The sequence below is a fragment of the Ornithorhynchus anatinus genome, chromosome 3 (assembly GCF_004115215.2).
Source record: "Ornithorhynchus anatinus isolate Pmale09 chromosome 3, mOrnAna1.pri.v4, whole genome shotgun sequence".
Lineage (NCBI taxonomy): Eukaryota > Metazoa > Chordata > Mammalia > Monotremata > Ornithorhynchidae > Ornithorhynchus > Ornithorhynchus anatinus.
This window is the reverse complement of record NC_041730.1, coordinates 8,890,119-8,915,393: the sequence shown is the minus strand read 5'-3', so window position 1 is coordinate 8,915,393 and position 25,275 is coordinate 8,890,119. Positions and strand designations below refer to the sequence as shown.

General features: G+C 50.2%; 2 protein-coding genes across 3 annotated transcripts in view; one reads left to right on the top strand and one right to left on the bottom strand.

Moving 5' to 3' along the window:
• USH1C (USH1 protein network component harmonin) overlaps positions 1–14,109 on the bottom strand; it is a 70,653-nt gene extending 56,544 nt beyond the window's left edge. For both annotated transcript variants that reach the window (XM_039911372.1, XM_039911371.1), the window contains exons 1-4: positions 14,012–14,109; positions 5,815–5,882; positions 3,714–3,857; positions 2,471–2,609 (exon numbers count right to left, since the gene is read on the bottom strand). In XM_039911372.1, the coding sequence (XP_039767306.1) occupies positions 2,471–2,609; positions 3,714–3,857; positions 5,815–5,882; positions 14,012–14,047 (387 nt within the window). In that variant the 5' untranslated portion in view covers positions 14,048–14,109. The remainder of the gene's footprint in view (positions 1–2,470; positions 2,610–3,713; positions 3,858–5,814; positions 5,883–14,011) is intronic.
• Positions 14,110–21,935: 7,826 nt separating this feature from the next.
• OTOG (otogelin) overlaps positions 21,936–25,275 on the top strand; it is a 126,639-nt gene continuing 123,299 nt past the window's right edge. The window contains exon 1 of the mRNA XM_029061316.2: positions 21,936–21,988. Coding sequence (XP_028917149.1) covers positions 21,956–21,988 — 33 coding nt within the window. The 5' untranslated portion in view covers positions 21,936–21,955. The remainder of the gene's footprint in view (positions 21,989–25,275) is intronic.

Sequence of the window (25,275 nt, the reverse complement as noted above, 5' to 3'; positions counted from 1 at the left end):
GCATTCTTCACTGTCTTCACCCATTCCCCATGCACAAATCTCAGAAGAAAGCCTTTTCCGGAAGCAGCACAAAGGAGAGGGGGCTGAGGATGCAATCCAGAAGGGAGACAAAAGCCCTCAGCACTCAATTACCTACCCCTTCCTAAATCACCTCGCTATTCTCCAATATACTACAACCCAACCTGCACACTTGGCTCCTCTAATGCCAACCTTCTCACGGTACCTCCATCTCATCTATCTCACCACCTAACGCCTGCCCACATCCTGCCTCTGGCCTGGAATGCCCTCCCTCTTCATATCTGACAGACAATGACTCTCCCCTCCTGCAAATCCTTAAAGAAGGCCCATCTCCTCCAAGAGGCCTTCCCCGACTAAGCCCTCCTTTCCTCTTCTCCCACTCCCTTCTGCGTCACCTTGACTTGTTCCCTTTATTCATCCCCTCTCCCAGCCCCAAAGCACTCACATACATATTTGCAATTTTATTTATTTATATTAATGTCTGTCTTCTCCTCTGAACTTTAATGCATCTATTGTATTGTGATATTATACTCTCACATACAGACCTATACAGAGCTCAGTAAATATGACTGACTGAGGCCATGAAGGGCCCACAGCATGGTTCTAAGCAACACAGGAAAACCCCAGGAAAAAATCCCAAGGGTTGGTCAACCCCCCCGACAATCCCACCGCTGAGGCACGGCATGGGACTTCCAGAGTTATTGTTCTGGGTACAGAATTCCGATGAAAAATGAAAAAGGTCCCAGAGCCGATGTCATGATAGGAAGTCATTATGCCTTTTCTCTGGCCACATTTTTGGGTAGAATTGTACAGAGATTTAGGGGACTAATGCAGGTGGTTGAAATTTCAGAAGCTTCTGGCTTTACCTGGAGACAGCAGAGGAGAACAAAGAGACGTCTGTCTGTCTACTCCCTCCAGCCCCAGGAGGTGGGGGGGCCTGCTAGTGCTCCCGAATTGCCTGCTTTCCATCTATGCAAAACCATTCCTGGCCAAGGCACCAGCTGGGAAGTTCATATATTAATAATCAACAAGCTCCTGGACTTGGAAATTCAGGAGAAGGGGCCCTGGGGCCTGTCCTCTTGTTCAGGTTTGCCCCTCTTTCCCTCCTGTCCCTCTCGCCCGCTTTTTTGGGAAGCACAATGAGGCTCTGTGAGAAGGGGCAGGCAGAGCACAGACTGAGCCACAGTGGCTTTGGCAGGTCACCATGATGCCCTGGTGGCCTCATTCCCAGGTTTGAACAACTCCTGGTTCTCACTGAGGATTTTCCACCACCTTGCAGATAGCCCTGAAGAGCTTCCAGCCAGCAAAACATCCCCCTGGCCTTCACACGTGGACAGAGGCCTCACACCTCTGGGTCAAACCAGAGTCTGGAGGAAGACGGAATCTATGCCAGTGGGAGGATTTTCAGTAAATACACACATTTTCCACTGCCTGCAGCCTGGTTTCTTTCAGAACCCAGGCCTGTTGACATGTACTCTTCCTCCACAGTGGCACCTTAACACCAGCTAACTCTCATTTCCCTAAGGCTCAGAGAAAGGAAGAAACTAGCTCAGGGGCTACCCAGTAGCTCAGAGTTGGAGCAGAATTGTAACTCAAGCTTTATTAGCTGGGATTATTTCCTTTAATTATTTATTCATAGTAATGTCTGTCTCCCCCTCCAGACTTGTAAATTCTCTGTGGGCAGGGAACCTACCTTCCTACCTATCTATCTAGAGAAGCAGTGTAGCTTAGTGGAAAGAGCACGGGCTTGGGAATCAGAGGTCGTGGGTTTTAATCCCGCCTCCTCCACTTGTCAGTTGTGTGACCTTGGGCAAGCCACTTTACTTCTCTGTGTCTCAATTACCTCATCTGTAAAATGGGGATTACGACTGTGAGCCCCACGTGGGACCACCTGATTACCTTGTATCTACCCCAGCGCTTAGAATAGTGCTAAGCACATAGTAAGCACTTAACAAATACCATAATTATTATTATCAATTCTGTTGTGTTATATTCTCCCAAGTCCTTAGTACAGTAAGCACTCAATAAAAAACATTGATGATGATGACAGTGATGACTGATTAACAATAACGGCATTTGTGAAGCGTTTACTATGCGCCAGACACTGTATTAAGCACCGGGGTAGATACAAGCAAATCGAGTTGGACCAGTCCCTGTCCCACACGGGGCTCACAATCTCAATCCCCATTTTATGGATGAGGGAACTGAGGCACAGAGAAGCAAAGTGACTTGCCCAAAGCCACACAGTAGATAAGTGGCAGAGCTGGGATTAGAACCCATGACCTTCTGACTCTCAGGCCCGTGCTCTATCCACTACACCTTGCTGCTTCTTGATGATGACGACGGGAGTAGCTGTGGGCCCCGGAGGTTCCTCAGCATCCACGTCAGGAGCCGCGGGAGAGAACGTCTGTCATCACAGCCGCCGGGAGCACGCTCCCTCACGTCCCCTCACCTTCAGCCCCACGGTGTCGGCCTGGCCTCCTTTGATGAGGTGGGAGATAAAGAGGCCACAGGCGAACTCCAGGCCTCCACGCACGCTGATGCCCAGTCCCTCAGGGTGCACCCGGTCCAGCCGTACCTCCTTCAGCTTCCTGCGAGGGGAAAGTAGGTCAGGCGTCGCAGCGGTCAGGGGTCTCAGGGACATCTCAAGGCTGGGTGGTGCTGTTGATGTCTTATGTGAATAGTCTTCTAGACTGCGAGCCCAGTGTGGGCAAGGATTGCCTCTATTTATTGCTGAATTGTACTTTCCAAGCTTTTAGTATAGTGTTCTGCACCCAGTAAGCGCTCAATAAATACGACTGATTGAATTAATAATTTCCGGAGCCCCGCTGGGACAAAATGGTCCGATATTATCAGAATGCTAACCCAGAAATTCTCAATTATCCAGACGGGGGACCAGTTATCCAGAGAGGACCAATTATCTAGATGGGGGGACTGGTTATCTAGATGGGAGGGCCAATTATGCACACACAGGGAACTGATTATTCTGGCCTTTCCTCCATTTTTCTCCTTCTGCTTACTTTGGGGCACCATGTCTCCCCGCTCACCAACATCTGTAGGGGCTGGGGAAAAGAGAAACATGAATCCATTCATTCTGTTCCTTGGGAGCAGTTCTGGTTGGACACATAACGGGAGAGGCAGTAGAGCACTGAGCTTTGGAATATCCTGGGATTTTTCTTTCCCAGTGGGTTGACTGAAACAGCATATGGAGGGGAAGGGGAGTGGCTGGGAGGGAGAGATTGAGGTACCTGCTTCTGCGAAATCCAAAGGACTTTCACTGGTTAATTCATTCAATCATATTTTTGAGCGCTTATTGTGTGCAGAACACTGTAATAAGCTTTTGGGAGAGTATGATATAACAATGACAGAAGCATTCCCTGCCCACAATGTGCTTACAGTCATTCCTCTTCAACCTCTCTAAAGGCAGGGAGGGCGATTATAGTCACCCATTCTACTGATGGGGAAATTGAGGTCCAGAGAGGAGAGGTGACTTGCAAGTCACACAGCGGGCCAAAGGGTTGTGGACTCTACTCACCAGGCAAACTGGCCCCTTAAGAAATGGGGGATTGACTTCCCCAACTGTAAAGGCAACCTGCTCAGAGAAACCCCAGGGCTGAGGCCAGAGGGACTGAGGCCGCCGTCTTCCCACCAACCCCGACTTCCAGCCCGGGGGGTCAGGCCGGCTCTCCCCCTACCTGGACCGTTTGGGAGTCAGCTGGTCGTACTCCACCTGGTGCTTCAGGGGGATCAGAGGCCGGATGGCATCAAACAGGGGCAGTCGGCTGGGCTCGTTGATCACCAGCTTCAGGTCTCCCACCAGGACGGGGAGGTCCATGGCCCTGCAGGGAAAGGGCAGGAACAGCTGCAAAAGGAGGGTCCCAGATTGGGTGGGAGGGCCCGCCGGGAGGTGGGGGAGGAGGTGGAGGGAGTGGAGAGAGAGAGAGACAGCAGATGGAGGGGGGATTGAATCTGTGGAACCTGGAGTTTAAAGGAAACTCTTGGCTTTCCTCCTTAGATCTGGGGTCCTCTGCAGGACCCTGTTGTTTCAGCATCAAGGTCAAACTGGGCCCAAAGCCCCCAAAGCCCCGAGACAGCCAGCAGGAGCTCCGTCTCTGGACCCCTCTGCAGAAAGGGGCGGTGGCTTCCGCTGGCCAGAACAAGCACAGAGGCAGGGGAAGGGACTCCAGGGCAGCTCTATGACTTTATTACCCCTATGAGGGTGAGGAACAACTCTCACCCTTTAGCTGATCCATACAAACATGGGTCTGGGTGCCGTGGGCAGCAACCCGAGTGCGGGTGCAAACATCAGGAGCCCCAAATCCCCATTTCCCATTCCTCTGCCAGAAGCCTGAATTTTTGATGACTTTCCAGGAGGGCAGGGAATGGGCCTCAGGAGGGACAGGATGAATAGGGAAGCCATCACAAGCCCCAGTGAAACCTAATCAGGGATGAGGGCAAAGGCAGCCCAGAGTGTCCATGGAAACACAGGACGGGGAAGGGGGAGGAGGAGGGAATGGGGGACCTCCTTGTCCCAGGAGCTTGCTCAAGATGGGGGCTCATCTCCCTGTTTGGCAGCTATGCAGGGTGGGTCGTGCCATTTCTGACCAGGGGCAGGATCCAGAACCAAAGAACCCACATCTGTCAGAATCAGGCTTTATGCCCTCTTTGGGGATGGGCCTGACTTTTTTTTTTTTTGGTATTGGTTATTCAGCTACTATGTGTCAGACACTGTTCTAAGCACTGGGGTAGATACAAGGAAATAATAATAATAATAATGTTGGTATTTGTTAAGCGCTTACTATGTGCAGAGGACTGTTCTAAGCACTGGGGTAGATACAGGGTAATCAGGTTGTCCCACATGAGGCTCACAGTTATTTTCAGATGAGGTAACTGAGGCACAGAGAAGTGAAGTGACTTGCCCACAGTCACACAGCTGACAAGTGGCAGAGCAGGGATTTGAACCCATGACCTCTGACTCCCAAGCCCGGGCTCTTTCCACTGAGCCACGCTGCTTCTCATAAATCCGGTTGGACAAAGTTCCTGTCCCACATGGAGCTCACTGATTCGCTCCCCATTTTACAGACGAGGTAGCTGAGGCACAGAGAAGTTAAGTGCCTTGTCCGAAGTCACGTAGCAGACATGTGGCAGAGCTGGGATTAGAACCCATGTCCTCTGACTCCCAGGTCCATGTTCTTTCCATGAGGCAACGCTGCTTTTCAAAGAGCTTACTGTGTGTCAGACACCGTTCTAAGCACTGGGGTAGATACCGGTAAATTAGGTTGGATGTAATCCCCGTCTCACATGGGGCTCACAATCTAAGTAGGAGGGAGAACAGAAGAAGTGAGGCAGAGAGAAGCTAAATGACTCACCGCACATCACACAGCAGGCTATGAGAGAGACGGGATTAAAACCCAGGTCCTCTGACTCCCAGGCTTATGTTATTTCCACTAGGCCATGCTGCTTCTTAGGTCACGTTGCCTTCCAGAATGGCACTAACCATAACCCTTGAAGACCCTAAACAACTCCCAAACAGACCACCATCCCACTGGCGATATCAGGGTTTTCCTTCTCCAAGAGAAGGTGTGAGGCACCTCGCCCCAAGAGTGCACAGGATTTCTAGTATCAGCCGGACCTTCCTGCCACTGGTTTCCTCCCTCCTCCGGACGTCACCCACTGCGGCGGCCTGGGGCCCCTCGGCCTCTGTGGCGTTGGCCCAAGTTCCCTGCCCACAACTAGCTTACGGTTTAATGGAAGCCGGAACAGACACCCACCCCTGGGGGTGGAGGGGAGACTCACTGGTGGTACATGCGCAGCACATCGTACAAGTAATCCTTCTCGGCGTCATCTTCGATCAGGAAGTCCACCTGGAACAGGGAAACCACGTTACCCTTCCGTGACCTGATCGCCCTCTCCCCGCATCCTCCTCCCACAACGGATCCATGAGACAGGGAGCAGCGCTGGGCCCGGGGTGGGGACGCGGCTCACCACAGAACTCTAGGCTGCACCCATTCAGGGCCACAGGTGTGGGAGGGCGAGGCTGAGGGCGGGCTGACCCCACCCCCAATCCAACAGGTGACTGGCTGAACCCTGGCGCAGATGCCAGCGAGGCCTCACCTGACCGCAGCTGGAGTGCTGAAGGAAGGCTTTCAGGAAGGCCCTGGGCCACTGGCTGCAGTAGCGCGTGGCTTCCCTGCCCGAAGGCATCCCGAGCCGCCCAGCCCGGCCTCCCTGGAGCTGGGTTATCACCCCCACCTTTGGTGCCTCAGCAGGTCCTCAGTCCTGCTCCTTTCTCCCTCACCCAGTCCGGTACCTTCACGCCAAGTAGAGTCAGATTACAAACACGTCTTAAAGGTCACACCAGACCAACATGATTTCATAAACACCAAATGTGTTTATGAACTCAGTGGGGAGATTCCCCACGACATCATCCCTACCAAAAATCGATGCATTCTTGGGAAGTAGGCTTAATTCTTCACTCACTGTGCAATAGGGTGCATTTCTAGTTTCGGGCACTTTGGGTCTCAGACTCACAGGGCGATCAGACTGCTTATGACAACTAGGCTCCCCCTCCCTTTGCTGGCTCCTAAACTCTCCGAGGAGGAGATGGGTGGTCTCCAGCTATTCCAGAAGACCTCCAGAGAAGGGGGCTTCATCAACCTCCCTCGGCAAACCTCACAGAGAAGTAAACGATGGTATTTATTGAGCACTCACAGGCTGCAATGCTCAGTTTTTTAGTGCATGCTTTGAAAGCACAATAGAGAAACACAGGATATGTTTCCTACCCACAAAAAGCTTAGCAGTGTGGCCTAATGGATAGAACATGAACCTGGGAGTGAGAAGGTCATGGGTTCTAATCCTGGCTCTGCCCCTTGCCTGCTTTGTGACTTTGGGCAAATCACTTAATTTCTCTGTCCCTCAGTTCCCTCAACTGTAAAATGGGGATTAAGACTCTCAGCCCTCTATGGGACGGGGACTATGTCCAACTTGATTACTCTGTATCTCCCCCAGCACTTAGTAGATTGCCTGGCACATAGTAAGCATTTAACAAATACCATTAAAAAAAATGGGGGAGATGGTGCTTCCTTAGACCTAAACTACATCTTGTTTTCTGCTGTCTTTTCACTTGTTTCCACTTGGTCTGCCCTCAGAGGAGAATGCGGTACATTTTTATTTTTTTGTGATATCTATTAAGTTCTACTGTGTGCCAGGAACTGTACTAAGTGCCGGGGTCAATATAAGATAATCAGGTTGGACACAGTGCATGTTCCACACAGGGCTCAGTCTTAATCCCGATTTTACAGGTGAGGCAACCGTGGCACAGAGAAGTTGAGTGATTGGCCTAAGGTCACACAGCAGGCAAGTGGAAGACCCAGGATGAAAACCCAGGTCCTCTGACTCCCAAACCCACATGATTTCTACTAATTCACTTTGCTTCTCCAGCACTGTGGTAATTATGGTATTTGTTATGCACCAGCACTGTACTAAGCACTGGGATACATACTGTAAGCCCGTCAGAGGGCAGGGACTGTCTCTATCTGTTACCGATTTGTACATTCCAAGCGCCTGGTACAGTATTCTGCACACAGTAAGTGCTCAATAAATACTATTGAATGAATACATACACTATAAGCATATTGGTACAATCTCTGTCCTACAAGGGGCTCACAGTCTCAGGTAGGGGGAGAGAATAGGTGTTTAATATCTGTTTTACAGATGAGGGAACTGAGGCACAGAGAAAGGACTTGCCCAAGGTTACACAGCAGGGAAGTGGCAGAGCCAGAATTAGAACCCAGGTCTTCTGACTCCCAAGCCCGTGCTCTCTCCACTAACAACGCTGCTTCTGGAGATTAAGACTCAGCCCTCGTGGGACAAGAACCGTGTCCAACCGGATTAGCACGCATCTACCTGGTACAGTGTGAACCCCCATCTCCCTCTCACTCACTCCCTTCCTCCCTCACCAGCTCAGCAACCTTTGGAGTTACTTCCGCGTCCCTCAGGAACCATTCAGCACAAAGTCCAAACCTCCTCTGCCTGGATAGACTCACCTGGGCATTAATAGGTAACTCTGAGTAGCCAACCCTGGAGGAGAAAACTCAGTCGATTGGCCGTGAGGGCCCGATGAGGAGGGAGGGGCCTGCCAGACTAATCAGGGCAGAACTGGAGAAAAGCACAAATGAAACCAACTGCCTATGGAGTCAGCCAGGAGTCACTCAGGCGGTGGGGTAGCCGACACAAAGAAGAACAGCGGAGAGATTAAACCAACACAAAGAACAGAGAGGAGATTAATCCACAGTCCCCCTCTTTACTCCAGGGACTTCTCCACAGAAAGCCTTGGGGATCTCGCTCTTGGTCCCCAGAAATGCCCACTCATCAACCCACTCACGCAAGAATTGCCTTCCTCACGTGTTCTCGTGATTTCGGTTTTCACAAGAGCAACGAATAGAGACAATCCCTGCCCAACAACGGGCTCACTGATGCCAATGCCCTGCTTTGGTTCATAAAAACTTTCATGTTTGAAAGGCCCCGAGCAGAACCTCTTATTTTACTTATTAGCTTTCCTTTCTGATTTTTGATGAAATGTCAAGAGATCTCCTTTCGCTATTTATCCTGCTATTTTTTAAATGATGTTTATTAAGTGCTTACTTTGTGCCAAGCACTGTCCTAAGCACTAGAGTAGATACAAATTAATTAGGTGAGACACAGTCCCTGACCCATGTGTGGCTCACAATCTAAGCAGGAGGGAGAACAGATATTTAACCCCAGAGTCAGAAAATTGAGTCAGAAAAGTTAAGTGACTTGCTCAAGGTCACACAGCAAGAACTTGGCAGAGCTGGGATTTGAACCCAGGTCCTGTGGTTCCCAGGCCTGTGCTCTTTCCACTAGGCTACGCTGCCTCTCTTTATTGATGACAGTGGGGTCTCCCATCCACAATGTTGGCTAACTCAGACTTCAGAACTGAGAATTCTGCACAAAGAAAATGACTACAGGGATTCTATTCCACTACTGTATCCTCAGGAAGAGGTGCAGTTCCAGTATTGTATTTATTGAGACCTTACTCAGTGCACAGCACTGCAGTAAGCACTTGGGAGAGTATAATACAACAGAATTAGCAGATATGTTATAATAATAATAATGTTGGTATTTGTGAAGCATTTACTATGTGCAGAGCACTGTTCTAAGTGCTAGGGTAGATACAGGGTAATCAGGTTGTCCCACGTGAGGCTCACAGTTAATCCCCATTTTACAGATGAGGTAACTGAGGCCCAGAGAAGTGAAGTGACTTGCACACAGTCACACAGCTGACAAGTGGCAGAGCCGGGAGTCGAACCCATGACCTCTGACTCCGAAGCCCAGGCTCTTTCCACTGAGCCACGCTGCTTCCCATCATGTTATCTCATGATGCTTGTAGACCACAGCCAGGGAAACTCAAAAGGTCATCTTGTCTTTCCCCCTGCATCTAGGCTAGGGAACACCTAGACCAAAACAATAGTTTTAGGTGGGGAAACAGGGTGTAACCCCACCCTGACCCTAGAATGGTCAAGAGGATGTTGGAACTCAGAACAATCTTCCCTACCCAGGCCGCTGGCAGTGCTGTCTGCTGCTACACTTACCAGACTGGAAGTTTGGTGCTTCTGATACCAGAAGCAGGTTGGCCTAGTAGAAAGAGCACAGTCCTGGGAGTCAGAGGACCTGGGTTCTAATCCCAGCTCTGCCACTTGTCTCCTGTGTGACCTTGGGCAAGTCAACTAACTTCCCGGGACTTCGATTTCCTCATTTGTTAAATAGGGATTCAGTATCTGTGGTCCCTTCTACTTAGGCAAGAGAAGCAGCATGGTGCAGTGGATAGAGCGGAAGTCTGGGAGTCAGAAGGTCATGAGTTCTAATCCTGACTCCACCACTTGTCTGCTGTGTGCCTTTGGGTAAGTCACTTCACTTCTCTGTGCCTCAGTTACCTCATCTGTAAAATGGGAATCAAGACAGTGAGACCCACATGGGACAGGGATTGTGTCCAACAATTTGCTTGTATCCACCCCGGCACTTAGTACAGTGCCTGGCACGCGGTAAGCACTTAATACCATAATTATAAATTATTAGACTGTACACTCCATGTGGGACAGCGACTGTGTCTGGCCTGATTATTTTGTACCTAACCCCGTGCTTAGTGTAGTGCTTGATACATAAAGAGTACTTAAATACCACAATTGTTATTATTAGTAGTAGGTTGGATCCCGAACCTCACAGATGAGAATATGTGTGTTTGTAGATGGGAGGTCCTTCCCACCTGACTGACCCTCCAGAAGACCAGACAGAAACCCTCCCTAATTTCCCAGATGCAAAGATCTCTAGGAGCTGGTTCAGTTGTGGGGTGGATAGGGAGAGCTCTGAGGATGTAGCTCTGGCTGGTGATGACCCCAGAACTCACTTGGGATGAGTCTGGTTTGGAGCCAGCAACTTCAGTGAGCAATAACAATAATAATAATTATGGTATTTGTACTATGTACTAAGCACATACTATGTGCCAAGCACTGTTCTAAGCGCTGGGGTAAATACAAGGTAATCAGGTTGTCCCACATGGGGCTCACAGTCTTAATCCCCATTTTACAGATGAGCTGAGGCACAGAGAAGTGAAATGACTTGCCCAAAGTCACCCAGCTGACAAGCGGTGGAGCCGGGATTAGAACCCATGACCTTTGACTCCCAAGCTCGGACTCTTTCTGCTAAACCAATCAAGGCACACCTCACCCACTCTACAAAGGCCACAGTGGGCAACACCCAACCTTATTACCCAACTCACCCAACCTCATTACCCAACTGGAGAGTCAACCCCACCACCAATAACTGAATAACCCCTGCAGAGGAGGGTGCCCCCGAGCAGCTCCAGGCTGGTGACTAATTCCAAAGGCATCCCTCCCTCACCTCTTCCAAGTTCATAAAAACTGACAATTAAGTGACCAAAGGTTACAGGTGTGTAACAGTGTGTAGGTGGGAAAATTACTCTCTCCTCCTTCAAAGCCTATTGTAGGCACATCTCCTCCAAGAGGCCTTCCCTGACTAAGCCCCCCGCTCCTCTTCTTCCACCCACTTCTGCATCTCCTTGACTTGCTCTCCTCAGTCATCCTGCATCCCAGTCCCACATCACTTATTTACATATCTGTCAATTATTTATATTGTCTACCTCCCTCTTTAGACTGTAAGCTCATCATGGGCAATGAATGTGTCAGTTATATTGTACTCTCCCAAATGCTCAGAACAGTGCTCTGAACCTAGTTAGCACTCAAATGCGATCGACTAACTGATTTACTGTGTGGGAACTGATGGGCTGCTCTGGCCCCTTCCCTGGCCAGGAACTAAGCCTGCCTGGGTTTATTGAGCACTTACTTTGTGCAGAGCACTGTACTAAGCATTTGGGAGAGTGCAACAGAGGTGATAGACCCATTCCCTGCCCACAACGAGTCTACAGTCTAGACTCCCCAAAAAAGCAGGCCTCGCTGAGGTAAAATTTACAATTTGTCCAAAGGGGCTTTACCAGGTGTGTATATATGTTGGGGGAAGGGAGGCCATAGGGGGTTATTTCATTCACCATTTATTTTTTTCAGATTGACTAAACACTAAGTCAGTCCCAGATAGACCACTGCAAATGCCTGATCCAGTTGGGGACAAGATGGATGAGGCTGAAGCATAGAGAGCGGTTTGGCATTAGAGAAGTGAAGTGTGCAGGCTGGGTTGAAGAAGGAAATCAGCAAAGTAAGGTAAGAGGGGGACAGCCGATTTAGTAATTTAAAATTGATGGTAAGGAATTCCTGCTTGATAGGATGATGGATGGGCAACTATTGGAGGTTCTCGAGAAGTGGGGAGATGTGGACTGAACTTATTTTGAGAAAAATGATCTGGTCAGCAGAGTGGAGTTTGGACTGGAGTGGGGAGAGACAGGAGGCAAGGAGATCAGTGAGGAGGCGGATCCAGTAGTCAAGATGGGTTGAGTTAGATGTTTGGATCAGCACAGTAGCAATTTGGATGGAAGAAAAAGGGCAAATTCTAGAGATGGGATTTGATAACAGAATAAATATGTGGGTTGAATGAGAGAGACGAGTTAAGGTTATAGGCTCGTGAGACAGGGAGCATAGTGGTGGTATCTACAGTGATGGAGAAAGTCAGGGGAGAACAGGGTTCGGTTGGGAAGCTCTGTTTTGGAAGTGTTTAGTTTGAAGTGTTGGCGGGGCATGCAAGTAGAAATATCCTGAAGGCAGGAGGAAATGTGGGGCTGCTGAAGAGAGAGGTCAAGGCTGGAGTGATAGATTTGGGAATCTACCTCTAAGAGGAGCAACCTATTTCTTCAAGGGAGAGGGGTAGATAGCGAATAGGCCAGGCAGCGAAAGAGACAGAAAATGAGCAACTAGAGAGCAAAGAGGAAAACCTGGAGAGGACAGTGTCAGAGAAGCCAAGGCGGGATAATGTTTCAAGGAGAAGGGGGTGATCCACAGTGTCAAAGGTGGCTGAAGAGGGTTGGGGGTGGGAGAGAGAGAGAGTTCAGCCACAGTAATGGGTTTCCCGGCTCTGGGAAGCCACAGCTCAGGCCAGAAAGGAGTAAGAGGTGGAAAGGAGTACCTGCAGTGCCTAAGAGGGAGCAGAGAAGGAGTCTGGAAGGGAGAGGAGACTTTACCCATTAGCGGCCCAAGAGTCGGGGAAGTCGGTGTGGTCACCTGCCAGGATTGGGAATGTCCAGCGTCCCAGACTAAGCCCCACTTTTCCCCACCTCCCCTTCCTTTCCCCATCACCCTGTCTCGCTCCCTTTGCTCTCCACCCCCACCCCCCAGCACTTATGTATATATCTATAATTCTATTTATTTATATTGGTGCCTGTTTCCTCGTACTGATGTCCGTCTTCTCCCCCACCCCCAGACTGTGAGCCCCTTGCGGGCAGAGTTCGTCTCTCTTTATTTGCTATATTGTACATTCCAAGCGGTTAGTACCGTGCTCTGCACACAGTAAGTGCTCAATAAATACGATTGAATTGAATTGAGCTCCTGCGGGGGGTCGGGGTGGCTCCCCGCAAAGCCCCTCACCTGTCCTGCGGGCGGATCCCCGCAACGAGCTCCCCCGACTCCTGTCCTGAGTCCTCTACGGGAGGCTCCCCGCAAAACACCCCTCCCCCCCACACCACCCAACCCCACTTTCCCAAACCTGTCCCGACCCTTGGTGGGCGGCTCCCTGTAACCTCCGACTTGTCCCAGCGGTCCAGAGGGACGCCCCCCGCATCCCCCCGCTCCAGAACCGGGGGGAGAGAGGTGGGAAGGGGAAGGAGAGGCGAGAAAAGGCGGGGGAGGGGGATGGGGAAGGGAGGAAGGGGAGGCGAGAAAAGGGAGGGGAAGAGAGGATGGGGGAAGGGGAGAGGGGAAGGAGAAGGGGAGAGGGGAAGGAGGGAAGGGGAAGAGGGGAGGGGAAAAGGGAAGGGGGTAATGGGGGGGGAAGGGAGGAAAGGGGAGAGGGGAGGGGAAAAGGTAAGGGGGTAATGGGGGGGGAACGGGGGAAAGGGGAAAGGGAAGGGGGAAGGGAAGAGGGGAGGGGGAAAGGAGGGGGAGGGGGGTAATGGGAGAGGGGAGGGGGGTAATGGGAGAGGGGAGGGGGGTAATGGGAGAGGGGAGGGGGAAATGGGAGAGGGGAGGGGGAAATGGGAGAGGGGAGGAGGAAAGAGGAGGGAAAAGGGGGAGGGGGAGAAGGGAGGAGGAAAGGGGGGAGGGGGAAAGAGGAGGGGAAAAGGTAAGAGGGGAGGGGGAAAGGAGAGGGGGAAAGAGGAGGGGAAAAGGGAAGAGGGTAATAGGAGAGGGGAGGAGGAAAGGGGAGGGAGAAAGGGAACGGCGGGAGGGGGAAGGGAGAGGAAGGTGAGGCGGGAGGTGGGGAGAGGGCAGTGGGGCTCCTTGCTTGTTCCCCCGGCCCTCCCGGCGCCCACCGGAGCCGCCGACCCCGCCACTTCCCGGAGCGGGCCGGCTCTCACCTTGTGCCGGAATTCCCGGGCCACCTTCCTCTCCATGGCCGCAGCGCACCGCGCAGGGTCGGGCCGGGTCTCTCCTGAGCGGGCGGAGGCGAGGACTGCTCCGGGGCGGGGCCAGGGCCAGGAGAGAAGAAGGACCGCCCAGTCCAGCCCAGTCCTGCCCTCTCCTCTCCTCTCCTCCCCTTCCACAGCACAGTCTGACTCCGCACATAAATCCTGTATTTATCGAGTGCTTATTGTGTATGGAGCAGACTATTAAGCGCTATATTAACAGTATAACAGGTTAATAATAGTCATAATAATGATGGAATTTATTAAGCGCTTACTATGTGCCAAACACTGTTCTAAGCGCTGGGGGAGATACAAGGTGATCAGGTTGTCCCGCGTGGGGCTCACAGTCTTCACCCCCATTTGACAGATGAGCTAACTGAGGCCCGGAGAAGTTAGGTGACTTACCCAAAGTCACCCAGCTGACAAGTGGCGGAGTCGGGATTAGAACCCACGACCCTGTCCCTTGTCCTCAGCGAGTTGACGGTCTAATAATAATAATGACGGTAATTGTTACGCGCTCACTATGTGCCAAGCGCTGTTCTAAGCCCTGTGGTAGCTACACGGTCATCAGGTAATCTTCATCTCCATTTTACAGATAACTGAGGCACCGAGAAGTTAAGCAACTTGCCCAAGGTCTCACAGCCGACAAGGGGCGGAGCGGAATTAGAACCCAGGTCCTCCGACTCCCAAGCCCAGGCTCTTTCCACTAAGCCACCCTGCTTCTCAGAAACTCTGAGAAACTCCCTAAAGTCGGGGCGCAGGGGACCGAGGGGGGACGATCCCTGCCGTGCACTCAACTGGAACGGGTTGGGGGCGAAGGGGAGCGGAGAATTCTTTTGGGGGTGCGGGAAGGGCACCATGGAGATACCTGCTCCCCTGATTTGAGGCCAGGATCTCTCCCCCCCCATCCCAGTCATCATTCTCCATCACACAAGTCACCTTCCCCCAGCTCGGTCTTTGGGCTGGGGGGACCCCCCGACTGCCCCCTGGTTCTCCCTGCCATCATCATCATCATCATAATAATGGTAATAATAATAACGGTATTTGTTACAGGTTTACTATGTGCCAAGCACTGTTCTAAGCAACGGGGTGGTTACAAGCAGATGGGGATGGACACAGTCCCTGTCCCCTGTGGGACTCACAGTCTCAGTCCCCCATTTTACAGATGAGGAACTGAGGCCCAGAGAAGTTGTGACTTGCCCGAGGCCACACAGCAGACACATGGCAGAGAGCCCGGGCTTGGGAGTCAGAGGTCATGGGTTCGAATCCCGACTCTGCTACTTGTCAGCTGTGTGATTGTGGGCAGGTCACTTAACTTCTCGGTGCTTCAGTGACCTCATCTGTAAAATGGGGATTAACTGTGAGCCTCACGTGGGACAACCCGATGACCCTGTATCTACCCCAGCGCTTAGGACAGTGCTCTGCACAGAGTAAGCGCTTAACAAATACCAACATTATTATGGCAGAGGCGGGATTAGAACCCAGGCCCGGACTCTATCCACCAGGCCCTCCTGCTTCCCCATTCCTCCCGCCCCCAGAGGCTCCATCGGGGGGAAGAAGAAGGGCAGACCCAAGGAGAGACCGGCGGTCAGACTGCGGTCAGGGCAGCAGGCGGTAGTTGTGCTGGGGGCATCTCACTGCTGGGGAACTGGAGTCGCGTTACCTTCTGATTTATTCATCGCAGTGGAAATTCCGGATCCTGGGCCGCCCGGGGGGAGGGGGACAGGCTGGGGAAGGGGCCTGGGGGAGTCTTAGGGAGAGAGAGAGAGAGATCGATCACAGCAGTAACAAATGTGAAAGCTGATTCGGCCGGGGAGGAATTCCTGGCTTAAAAACGATTCCCATGGAAGTGAAACAGATCTTTGTCCAGGGTGGCGAGGGAAAGGGGACGAGACGGGATTCGTTGTTCAGATCTGAACTTATTTCATCCCCCACTGATTCAAAGCCCCGTCCACACAGTCTGAAAATTTACCTTTGGGCCCCTGTGTGAAGTTACCTTTCTGGCTGGGATTGTGTCTGCCAGTTCTACTGTATTGTACTCTCCCAAACACTTAGTACTTGTCTGCTGTGTGACCTTGGGCAAGTCACTTTACTTGCAGCGTGGCTCAGTGGAAAGAGCGCGGGCTTTGGAGTCAGAGGTCATGGGTTCGAATACCGCCTCTGCCACTTAGCTGTGTGACTGTGGGCAAATCACTTCACTTCTCTGTGCCTCAGTTGCCTCATCTGCAAAATGGGGATCAAGACTGTGAGCCCCACGTGGGACAGCCTGATTCCCTTGTGTTTACCCCAGCGCTCAGAACAGTGCTCTGCACATAGTGAGCGCTTAACAAATACCAACATTATTATTATTATTCTCTGTGACTCAGTTACCTCATCTGTAAAATGTATTCATTCAATCATACTTATTGAGTGCCTACTGTGTGCAAAGCACTGTACTAAGCACTTGGGAGAGAACGATACAACACAGACCCATTTCTGCCCACAACAAGCTCACGGTCTAGAGGGGGAGTCAGACTAAATGCACCTTTTCCTCTGGTCCCCCTTCCCTCCCCATCGCCCCAACTCACTCCCTTTGCTCTTGTTCCTCACCCTACACAACACTTGTGTATATATGTACATATTTATAATTCTATTTATATTAATGATGTGTATCTATAATTCTATTTATTTATATCGATGCTATTGATGCCTGTTTACTTGTTTTGATGCCTGTCTCCCCCCTTCTAGACTGTGAGCCGTTGTGGGCAGGGGTTGTCTCTATTTGTTGCTGAATTGTACTTTTCAAAGGCTTAGTACAGTGCTCTGCATACAGTAAGCGCTCAATAAATATAACTGAATGAATGAATGACATTAAGATAAATACAGAAATAAATAATAAATATCAGTGGGATTTTAAAATTATTATCAGCTCTTAGTTTAGTGCCTGGCACACAATAAGCACTTAACAAAAACCATCATTAATACTGGGTGCTTCACATGCCATTACACCACCAATAGCTGAAAAGGTTAAGCTTCTGTTTCTCCGGCTAGATTGTCAGCTCACTGAGGACAGGAATCATGTCATTCATCGCATTTATTGAGCACTTACTGTATGCCCACCTCTGTACTAAGAGCTCGGGAGAGTGCAACGTAACACCAAAAGGACATATTCCCTGTCCACAATGAGCTTAGAGTCTAGAGGGGGAGACAGTCATTAACAGAAACAAATAAATGAATGTTAGAAAATGGGGATTGAGACTGTGAGCCCCAAATGGGACAGGGACAGTGTCCAAACAGATTTGCTCATCTCTACTCCAGTGCTTAGTACATTCATTCTTTCATTCAGTGGCTGGAACATAGTAAACTCTTAACAAATACCATTATTTTTATTTGTAGCCATAGTACGGTACTCTGCACAGCTCAATAAAGACTATCGATTGATTACCAGATTGTAAACTCCTTGATAGCAGGGAACCTGACTACCAATTCTATTTTACTGTACTCTCCCAAGTGCTTAGAACAGTGTTCTGCACACAGTTAAGCACTCAATAAGAGGCTTTCTCAGATGAAACACTTTATTTCCCCTATCTGTCCTCCCTATTGCATTTAACTATGTACTGGACAGGGTACCCCATAAGTACTTTGATACTCACCCCAGCCCCCCAATACTTTGCTAAATAATCTCATACTCTATTATTTGCCCTACCACAATCAATTTTAATGTTTGTCTTTCTTTTTAGACCGGAAGCTCCTTGTGGGCAGGAATGACATCTATCAACTTTGTTGTACTGTACTTCCCCAACCTCTTAGTACAATGCTCTGCACATAGTAAATGCTTATTAAATGTAATTGTTTTCAAAATAAATACCATTGATCGATTGGCCTAACAATCAATCAGTGATATTTACTGAGTACTTACTAGGTGCAGAGCATTGTATTAAGGGCTTAAGCCTATGAAATCAAAATGAGTTACTCCTCTTCACCCAGACTGTGTAAAATATTTCTGGGTGGTTGCTGGATGGGCTGAAGAGCCAGGTTTGCCAACCTGAGCTAATTTCCATAACTTGGATGAGATGACCGTCAATGACTTCTACATTGACAAGGGAATTTGATTATTTCTCTAAACTTTAGGCTACTGAGAAATAACCTGGCTTAGTGGATAGAGCGCAGACCAGGGAGTCCGAAGGACCTGGGTTCTAATCCCAGCTCCGCCATTTATATGCTATGTGACCTTGGATAAGTCACTTCACTTCTCTGTGCCTCAGGTATCTCAACTGTACATTGGGGATTAAGATTGTGAGTTCCATGTGGAACAGGGACTGTGTCCAACCGGATTTGCTTGTGTCATCCTGGCACTCAATACAGTCCCTGGTATATAGTAAGCACTTTACAAATACCATAATAATAATAATGATAATAATAATAATAGTTCCCTCATCTGGCAAATGGGGATTGAAACTGTGAGTCCCATGTGAGACAGAGACTGTGCCCTACTCGATTTGCTTTGTATCATTCGTTCGTTCCATCATATTTATTGAGCACTTACTGTGCGCAGAGCATTGTACTCAGCACTTGGGAAAGTACAAAAAAGAGAGAAAATCCCTGCCCACAATGAGCTCATAGTCTGGGGTGGGGACAGACATCAGTACAAATAAACAGACACCAATATAAATAAATCCTCCAACACTTAGTACAGTGCCTGGCACATAGTTCAGTGCTTAACAAATACTATCATTATTATTAATAAGCCTTAATCAGGGAAGTCTTCTTGAAGGAAGTGGGCTTTGAGAAGGGATAGTGAACAAGGTGAAATTGTTTAATTAACCTCTGGTTGCCCTTAAATGAAAATAAAAAACAACAACCCTGAAGAAGAGCCCATGATAGAGAGTGATGCAGAGAGATGGATAAGGAAAGATAGACAAAGAGATGAGAAAGAGATGGAGAGAAAGAGTGACTATAATTGTACTCGTTACGCACTAAGCACTTACTATATGCCTGGCACTGTACTAAGCCTTGAGATGAATACAAGTAAATAATAATAATAATAATGGTATTTGTTAATCGCCAAGGGCTGTTGTAAGATCTGGGGTTGATACAAGGTAATCAGGATGTCCCACGTGGGGCTCAGTCTTAATTCCTGTTTTACAGATGAGGTAACTGAGGCCCAGAGAAGTGAAGCGACTTGCTCAAAATCACCCAGCTCACAAGTGGCGGAGCCGGGATTAGAATCCACGACCTCTGACTCCCAAGCCCGTGCGTGCTCTTTCCATGAATCCACGTTGCTCCTCAAACAGGAGTGTCCAAATCCGGGACAGAGCAGACAAGTGGCAGAGCTGGGATTGGAACCCAAGACTTTCTGACTTCCAGGCTGGTGGTCTGTCCACTATGCCATGCTGCTTCCCGTGTGTGTGCACGTGCATGAGTGTAAGTACACGGATGTCCGCGATGTATTCATTCAATCGTATTTATTGAGTGCTTCGTGTATATGAAGCAGCGCGGCTTAGTGGCAAGAACCCGGGCTTGGGAGTCAGAGGTCGTGGGTTCTAATCCCTGCTCCTCCACTTGTCAGCTGGATGATTTTGGGCAAGTTGCTTAATAATAATGTTGGCATTTGTTAAGCACTTACCATGTGCAGAGTCTTGTTCTAAGCGCCGGGGTAGATACAAGGTAATCAGGTTGTCCCACATGAGGCTCACAGTCTTAATCCCCGTTTATTGTACAGATGAGGTAACTGAGGCACAGAGAAGTTAAGTGACTTTCCCACAGTCACCCAGCCGACAAGTGGCAGAGCCAGGAATCGAACCCATCACTTCTGACTCCCAAGCCCGTGCTCTTGCCACTGAGCCACGCGGCTTCTCTGTGCTTCAGTTCCCTCATCTGTAAAATGGGGGTGAAGACTGTGAGCCCCGCGTGGGACGGCCCGATGCCCTTGGATGCCCCCCAGTACTTCGAACGGTGCTTGGCACATAGTAAGCAGAGAAGCAGCGTGACTCAGTGGAAAGGGGACGGGCTTGGAAGTCAGAGGTCATGGGTTCCAATCCCGGCTCTGCCACTTGGCGGCTGTGTGACTGTGGGCAAGTCACTTAACTTCTCTGTGCCTCAGTGACCTCATCTGTAAAAAAAACGGGGATTAAGACTGTGAGCCTCACGTGGGACCACCTGCTTACCCTGTATCTACCCCAGCGCTTGGGACAGTGCTCTGCACAGAGTAAGCGCTTAACAAATACCAACATTATTATTATAGCAAGCGCTTAACCAGTATGATGATGATGATAGTGCAGAGCACTGTTCTAAGCGCTGGGGTGGCTACAGGGTGATCGGGTTGTCCCCAGTTTATCCCCATTTTCCAGATGAGGGAACGGAGGCCCAGAGAAGTGAAGCCACTCGCCCACAGTCACACAGCCGCCAAGTGGCAGAGCCGGGAGTGGAACCCACGACCTGCGACTCCCAAGCCCGGACTCTTTCCACTGAGCCACGCTGAGGATGAAGCCCAAAGTCCCGCCTCGACCCGACCTGTCCAGGGCCCGCGCCAGGGCCCGGCCCCCCCGGTAGGCCAAGGCGGGGCCGGAGGAGGGAGCGGGTTGGACTCCCCCGGGGGCGGCCCGGCCGCCAGAGCCTCCGCCGGGGCGATGAGCGGGGCGGTCCCTGCCCCGGCCCGGGAGCGTTGGGACGGTCCGGCCGAGGAGGCCTGAGGAGCCCCCCGCCCCTGGAGACCCCGGGATGGGGGCCCCGGCCCTGCCACCCCTCGCTCCCGCCCCCTGCGCGCTACTCTGCGCGCTACTCTGCGCGCCGCTCTGTGCCTGCCTGGCCCGAGGTGAGCGGGACCGGCCGGAGCGCGGGGGGCGGGGGTCTCCGGGCAGCGGCTCTGCCCTGGCCGGGGCTAACGGGGAGCCGGGGTGCGGGGGGCTCGTCTTGCAGGCGCGGCCACGGGTCCGGGGGGCGGCACCGAAGCGGGCCCGGCGGGCACGGCCGAGGCCGGGTGAGTGAGGGGCGAGGGCTGCCGGGGCTGGGGGCGGCGGAGAGGGAGCCCCTTGTTGGGGAGGGGTTGGCCTGTCCAAGCGCTTAGCACGGGGCTCTGCACTCACTAACCGCTCAGTAAATACGATTGAATGAATTGTACTTTCCAAGCGCTTAGCACGGTGCTCTGCACACCGTCAACGCTCGATAAACATGGTTGAATTAACGGATGGATGAATTGTACTTTCCAAGCGCTTTGCACGGTGCTCTGCCCTCACTAACCGCTCAGTAAATACGATTGAGTGAATGAATTGTACTTTCCAAGCGCTTAGCACGGTGCTCTGCCCTCACTAACCGCTCAGTAAATACGATTGAGTGAATGAATTGTACTTTCCAAGCGCTTAGCACGGTGTTCTGCCCTCACTAACCGCTCAGTAAATACGACTGAGTGAATGAATTGTACTTTCCAAGCGCTTAGCACGGTGCCCTGCCCTCACTAACCGCTCAATACATGCTATTGAATGAATGAATCGTACTTTCCAAGCGCTTAGCACGGTGCTCTGCCCTCACTAACCGCTCAATACATGCTATTGAATGAATGAATCGTACTTTCCAAGCGCTTAGTACAGTGCTCTGCACACACTAACTGCTCAATACATACGATTGAATGAATAAATGGGGGGGGCGGGGTAGCCGGTCCTTGTGAGCCCTGGCTCCTGGAGAGGAGAGGAGGTGTAAGTATACATGTGTGTGTGTGTGTGTGTGTTGGAGGGGGGAAGATGTGCGTGTGGAAGGGGCAGGCTAGTCCCTGGACCCCTAGGCGCAACGAATGACCCAGTTAGGGGGATCCGCATCCCATTCGTTCCAAGGCTCCTGTCCCTCAACCTTCCTCCTGCCCCAGCCCAGCCCCACTCAATCCCGCCTCTTCTGTTCCCCAGCCTCGGACAAGGGACGGATCCGATGGGAGACCCTGCGGCCGGTCCCGGACACCAGGTACTTGAGGGCTAGAGCGGGGGGTTGGCCCCCAGTCTCACTGGGCTCCAATCCCGGGCCAAGCATCCGGTTTACTGGGGTCCGCCGGGCCCTTCGGACCCGAGCCCACCTCGCCCAAGCCTGAACCGGAGGCAGGCAGGGCTGACCGTTCTGAATTCTCCCCAAATGCCGCTTCTCCACGGGGGCTGCAGGTCGCAGGGTAGGGGTATCCGGCTGGAGGGTAGATTGAAATAGCCCAGTTTCCCCCTTCACTCTCCACTTTACCTGGCCAGTGACAAATGATCACTTAACCACCCTCTGGGTTTCACCAATTGCCTCCAGGAGACCCTGCTCTCTCTGCAGAAAAGTGGCAGGCATCTTTTAATGGTATTTGTTAATAACAACAATAATAATGGTATCTGTTAAGTGCTCACTCTGTGCCGGGCACTGTCTGAAGCGCTGGGATAGATACAAGCTAATCAGGTTGGACACAGTCCATGTCCCGCATGGGCTCACAGTCTTCACCCTCATTTTACGATTGAGGTAACTGAGGCACGGAGAAGTTAGGTGACTTGCACAAGATCACAGAGCAGACAAGTGGTAGAGCTGGGATTAGAATCCAGGTCCTATGACTTCCAGACCCACGCTCTTCTCATTAGATGGCCTTTAAACAACTCTCCGCCTGTTGTCTTCCCGCTTTACAGATCTTGGGGGTCTTGCCTAGCCCAGTTCTAGAGTTGATAGTGAAGTCTTCGACGCAACATCAGACTTTCTTTAGTTTGAGTCTGTCTCAGTTGGCTTGCTTTCCTACAGTACTTTGAATAATGACAGTGGTTTGGATGAAAACCTTTTGGCCTCTGCCTTTCCTTTCTTTCAAGCCAGAATCATCCATATCGATCAATCAATCATAATTAGTGAGAGCTTACTGTGGACAAGTGCACAGTAATCATCTCTTGGGAGAGTACAATTTAATAGAGTTGGTAATAATAATGTTGGTATTTGTTAAGCGCTTACTGTGTGCAGAGCACTGTTCTAAGCACTGGGGGTAGATACAGGGTAATCAGGTTGTCCCACGTGAGGCTCGCAGTTAATCCCCATTTTACAGATGAGGTAACCGAGGCACAGAGAAGTGAAGTGACTTGCCCACAGTCACACAGCTGACAAGTGGCAGAGCTGGGATTCGAACCCATTACCTCTGACTCCCAGGCCCGGGCTCTTTCCACTGAGCCACACTGTTCCCTTTCCACAACAATCTTACAATCTAAAGGGGGAGGCAGACATTAATATAAATAGATACATTATAGGTATATACGTAAATGCTGTGGGGTTGAGAGAGGTGTGAACGAAGGGTGCTAAACCAAGTGCAAAGGTGATGCAGAAGGGAGAGGAGGAAATGAGGGTTTAGTTAAGGAAGGTCTTGGAGGAGTTGTCCTTTTAATAAGATAGAGAGCATGCCTATATCCTGCTTTCCTTATGCTTTTTAGGGAAATGTCAGTCAATTAGTAGTGTTTATACATAGTTGTCCTTTGTATTCAAACAAGACACCACTATACCAATGAAGGACCCTCAGTCCCTGCCACATTGCAAACACAGAAAGGACATCCCTTGTGCTATCGAGTTAAATGTTTGTAGCACTTGATGCTGGTATTCTTTTATTTCCTTGTCTCCTAGTATTAAAGGAGCACCTCCTGTGTGCAGAGCACTGTACATACTAAAATGTCTGGGAGAGCATCGTAGAGAAAAAATGATTGTCAAACTGCCCCAAATGGAATCAAGCTTCAGGATCAAACTTTAGTAACCATTCATTCAGTCAGTCAGTCATATTTATTGATCGCTTACTGTGTGCAGAGCACTACTAAGCGCTTGGAAGAGTACAATGTAACAATAAACGGACACATTCCCTGCCTACACTGGAAGCACTAAGCACAGTTGATGAAAGGGACTTGCTCAGAGGATTCGGAAGCAGGTTGCCGGTTGTGGACATTTAAACGTGCTCAGAGGGCGAAGAGCAACACTTGAGTTTTAAAATGGTAGGTTACCGGATCACGAACAGCACTTACAATGTAGAGGATTTATTGATTGCCTACTGAGTGCTAAGGCCCGTATTAAGCAGCTGGGCAAGTATAGGAGAAGCCAAACACCTATTTCCTTCTCTCAAGGATCTCACAGTTTTAGGGGGAGACAGGCTGACAGAAGTTAGTTACGAATAGTGGGAGCATCAGGAAGAGCAAGGAATTCTGTTGTGTTGTCCTCTCCCAACCACACAGTGCAGTGCTCTGCACACAGGAAGCATTCAATAAATACTGTTTGATAGATATGCAGTTTGTAGCCTGCTTTGGTGCTTTGCTTTTTTCACCAAAAATGTAAATGTTGAAATGTAAAACGTTTTCTGCTTCTGACTTACATTTGTCTTCTCGGCACAATCACAAATGGGTAATTTATTCAGCCTCAGTAAAGACCCAAAATTCTCTGACTCGGTCCAGAGAGCAGGAATGGCTCTTAGTCATCTTTCAATCTGGACCCCACACAGGAGCCTTCTACACCAACCGGAGTGGAAGGCAGGGTATTTTCCGAGAAGAAAATAAAGTTATGGGAAAAGACATCCTAATTTTGTAAGTGTATGTGGAGCCCCTGGTAAAGTATAGAATGAAAGTGGGAGGGAATGGGATAATTTGATTTTTTTTAAAAAATGAAAACCCAGAGGGAAAGAAAGATGGCTTTAGAAAAGGGAGACAGATCAAAGAAGTCAAGAGATTTTATGCAATTCTTTGGTGCAGGTCATATTCTCCAGGATTTTCACTTCCTGCCACTTGGTTGTTTCACCTTAACTAACATTTCTCTGTAACACTGGCAGGCAGAGGAGAGGAAACTCAAGCTAGTAGTTCTTTGTCACCTGTAACATCTGGGGCTAAATCCTACTCCCTCCCATTTATACTGTGAGCCCCATGAGGGACAGGGACTCTATCCAACCTGATTATCTTATTTTTTTAAAAATAGTATTTCTTCAGCACTTACTATGTACCAGACACTGTTCTAAGTGCTGGGGTAAGTACAAAGTAATCAGGTTGGTCGCAGTCCGTGTCCCATCTGGGGCTCACCGTCTTAATCCCCATTTTACACATAAGGTCACTGAGGTGCAGAGCAGTGAAGTGACTTGCCCAAGGTCACACAGCAGACAAGTGGCGGAGTCAGGATTAGAACCCACAACCTTCTGACACCCAGGGCCACACTCTATCCACTATGCCATGCTGCTTTTCATGCCAGTGGCTGTCTTCACATAGGCCAAGCAAAATGGAGAGTGGCAGAAA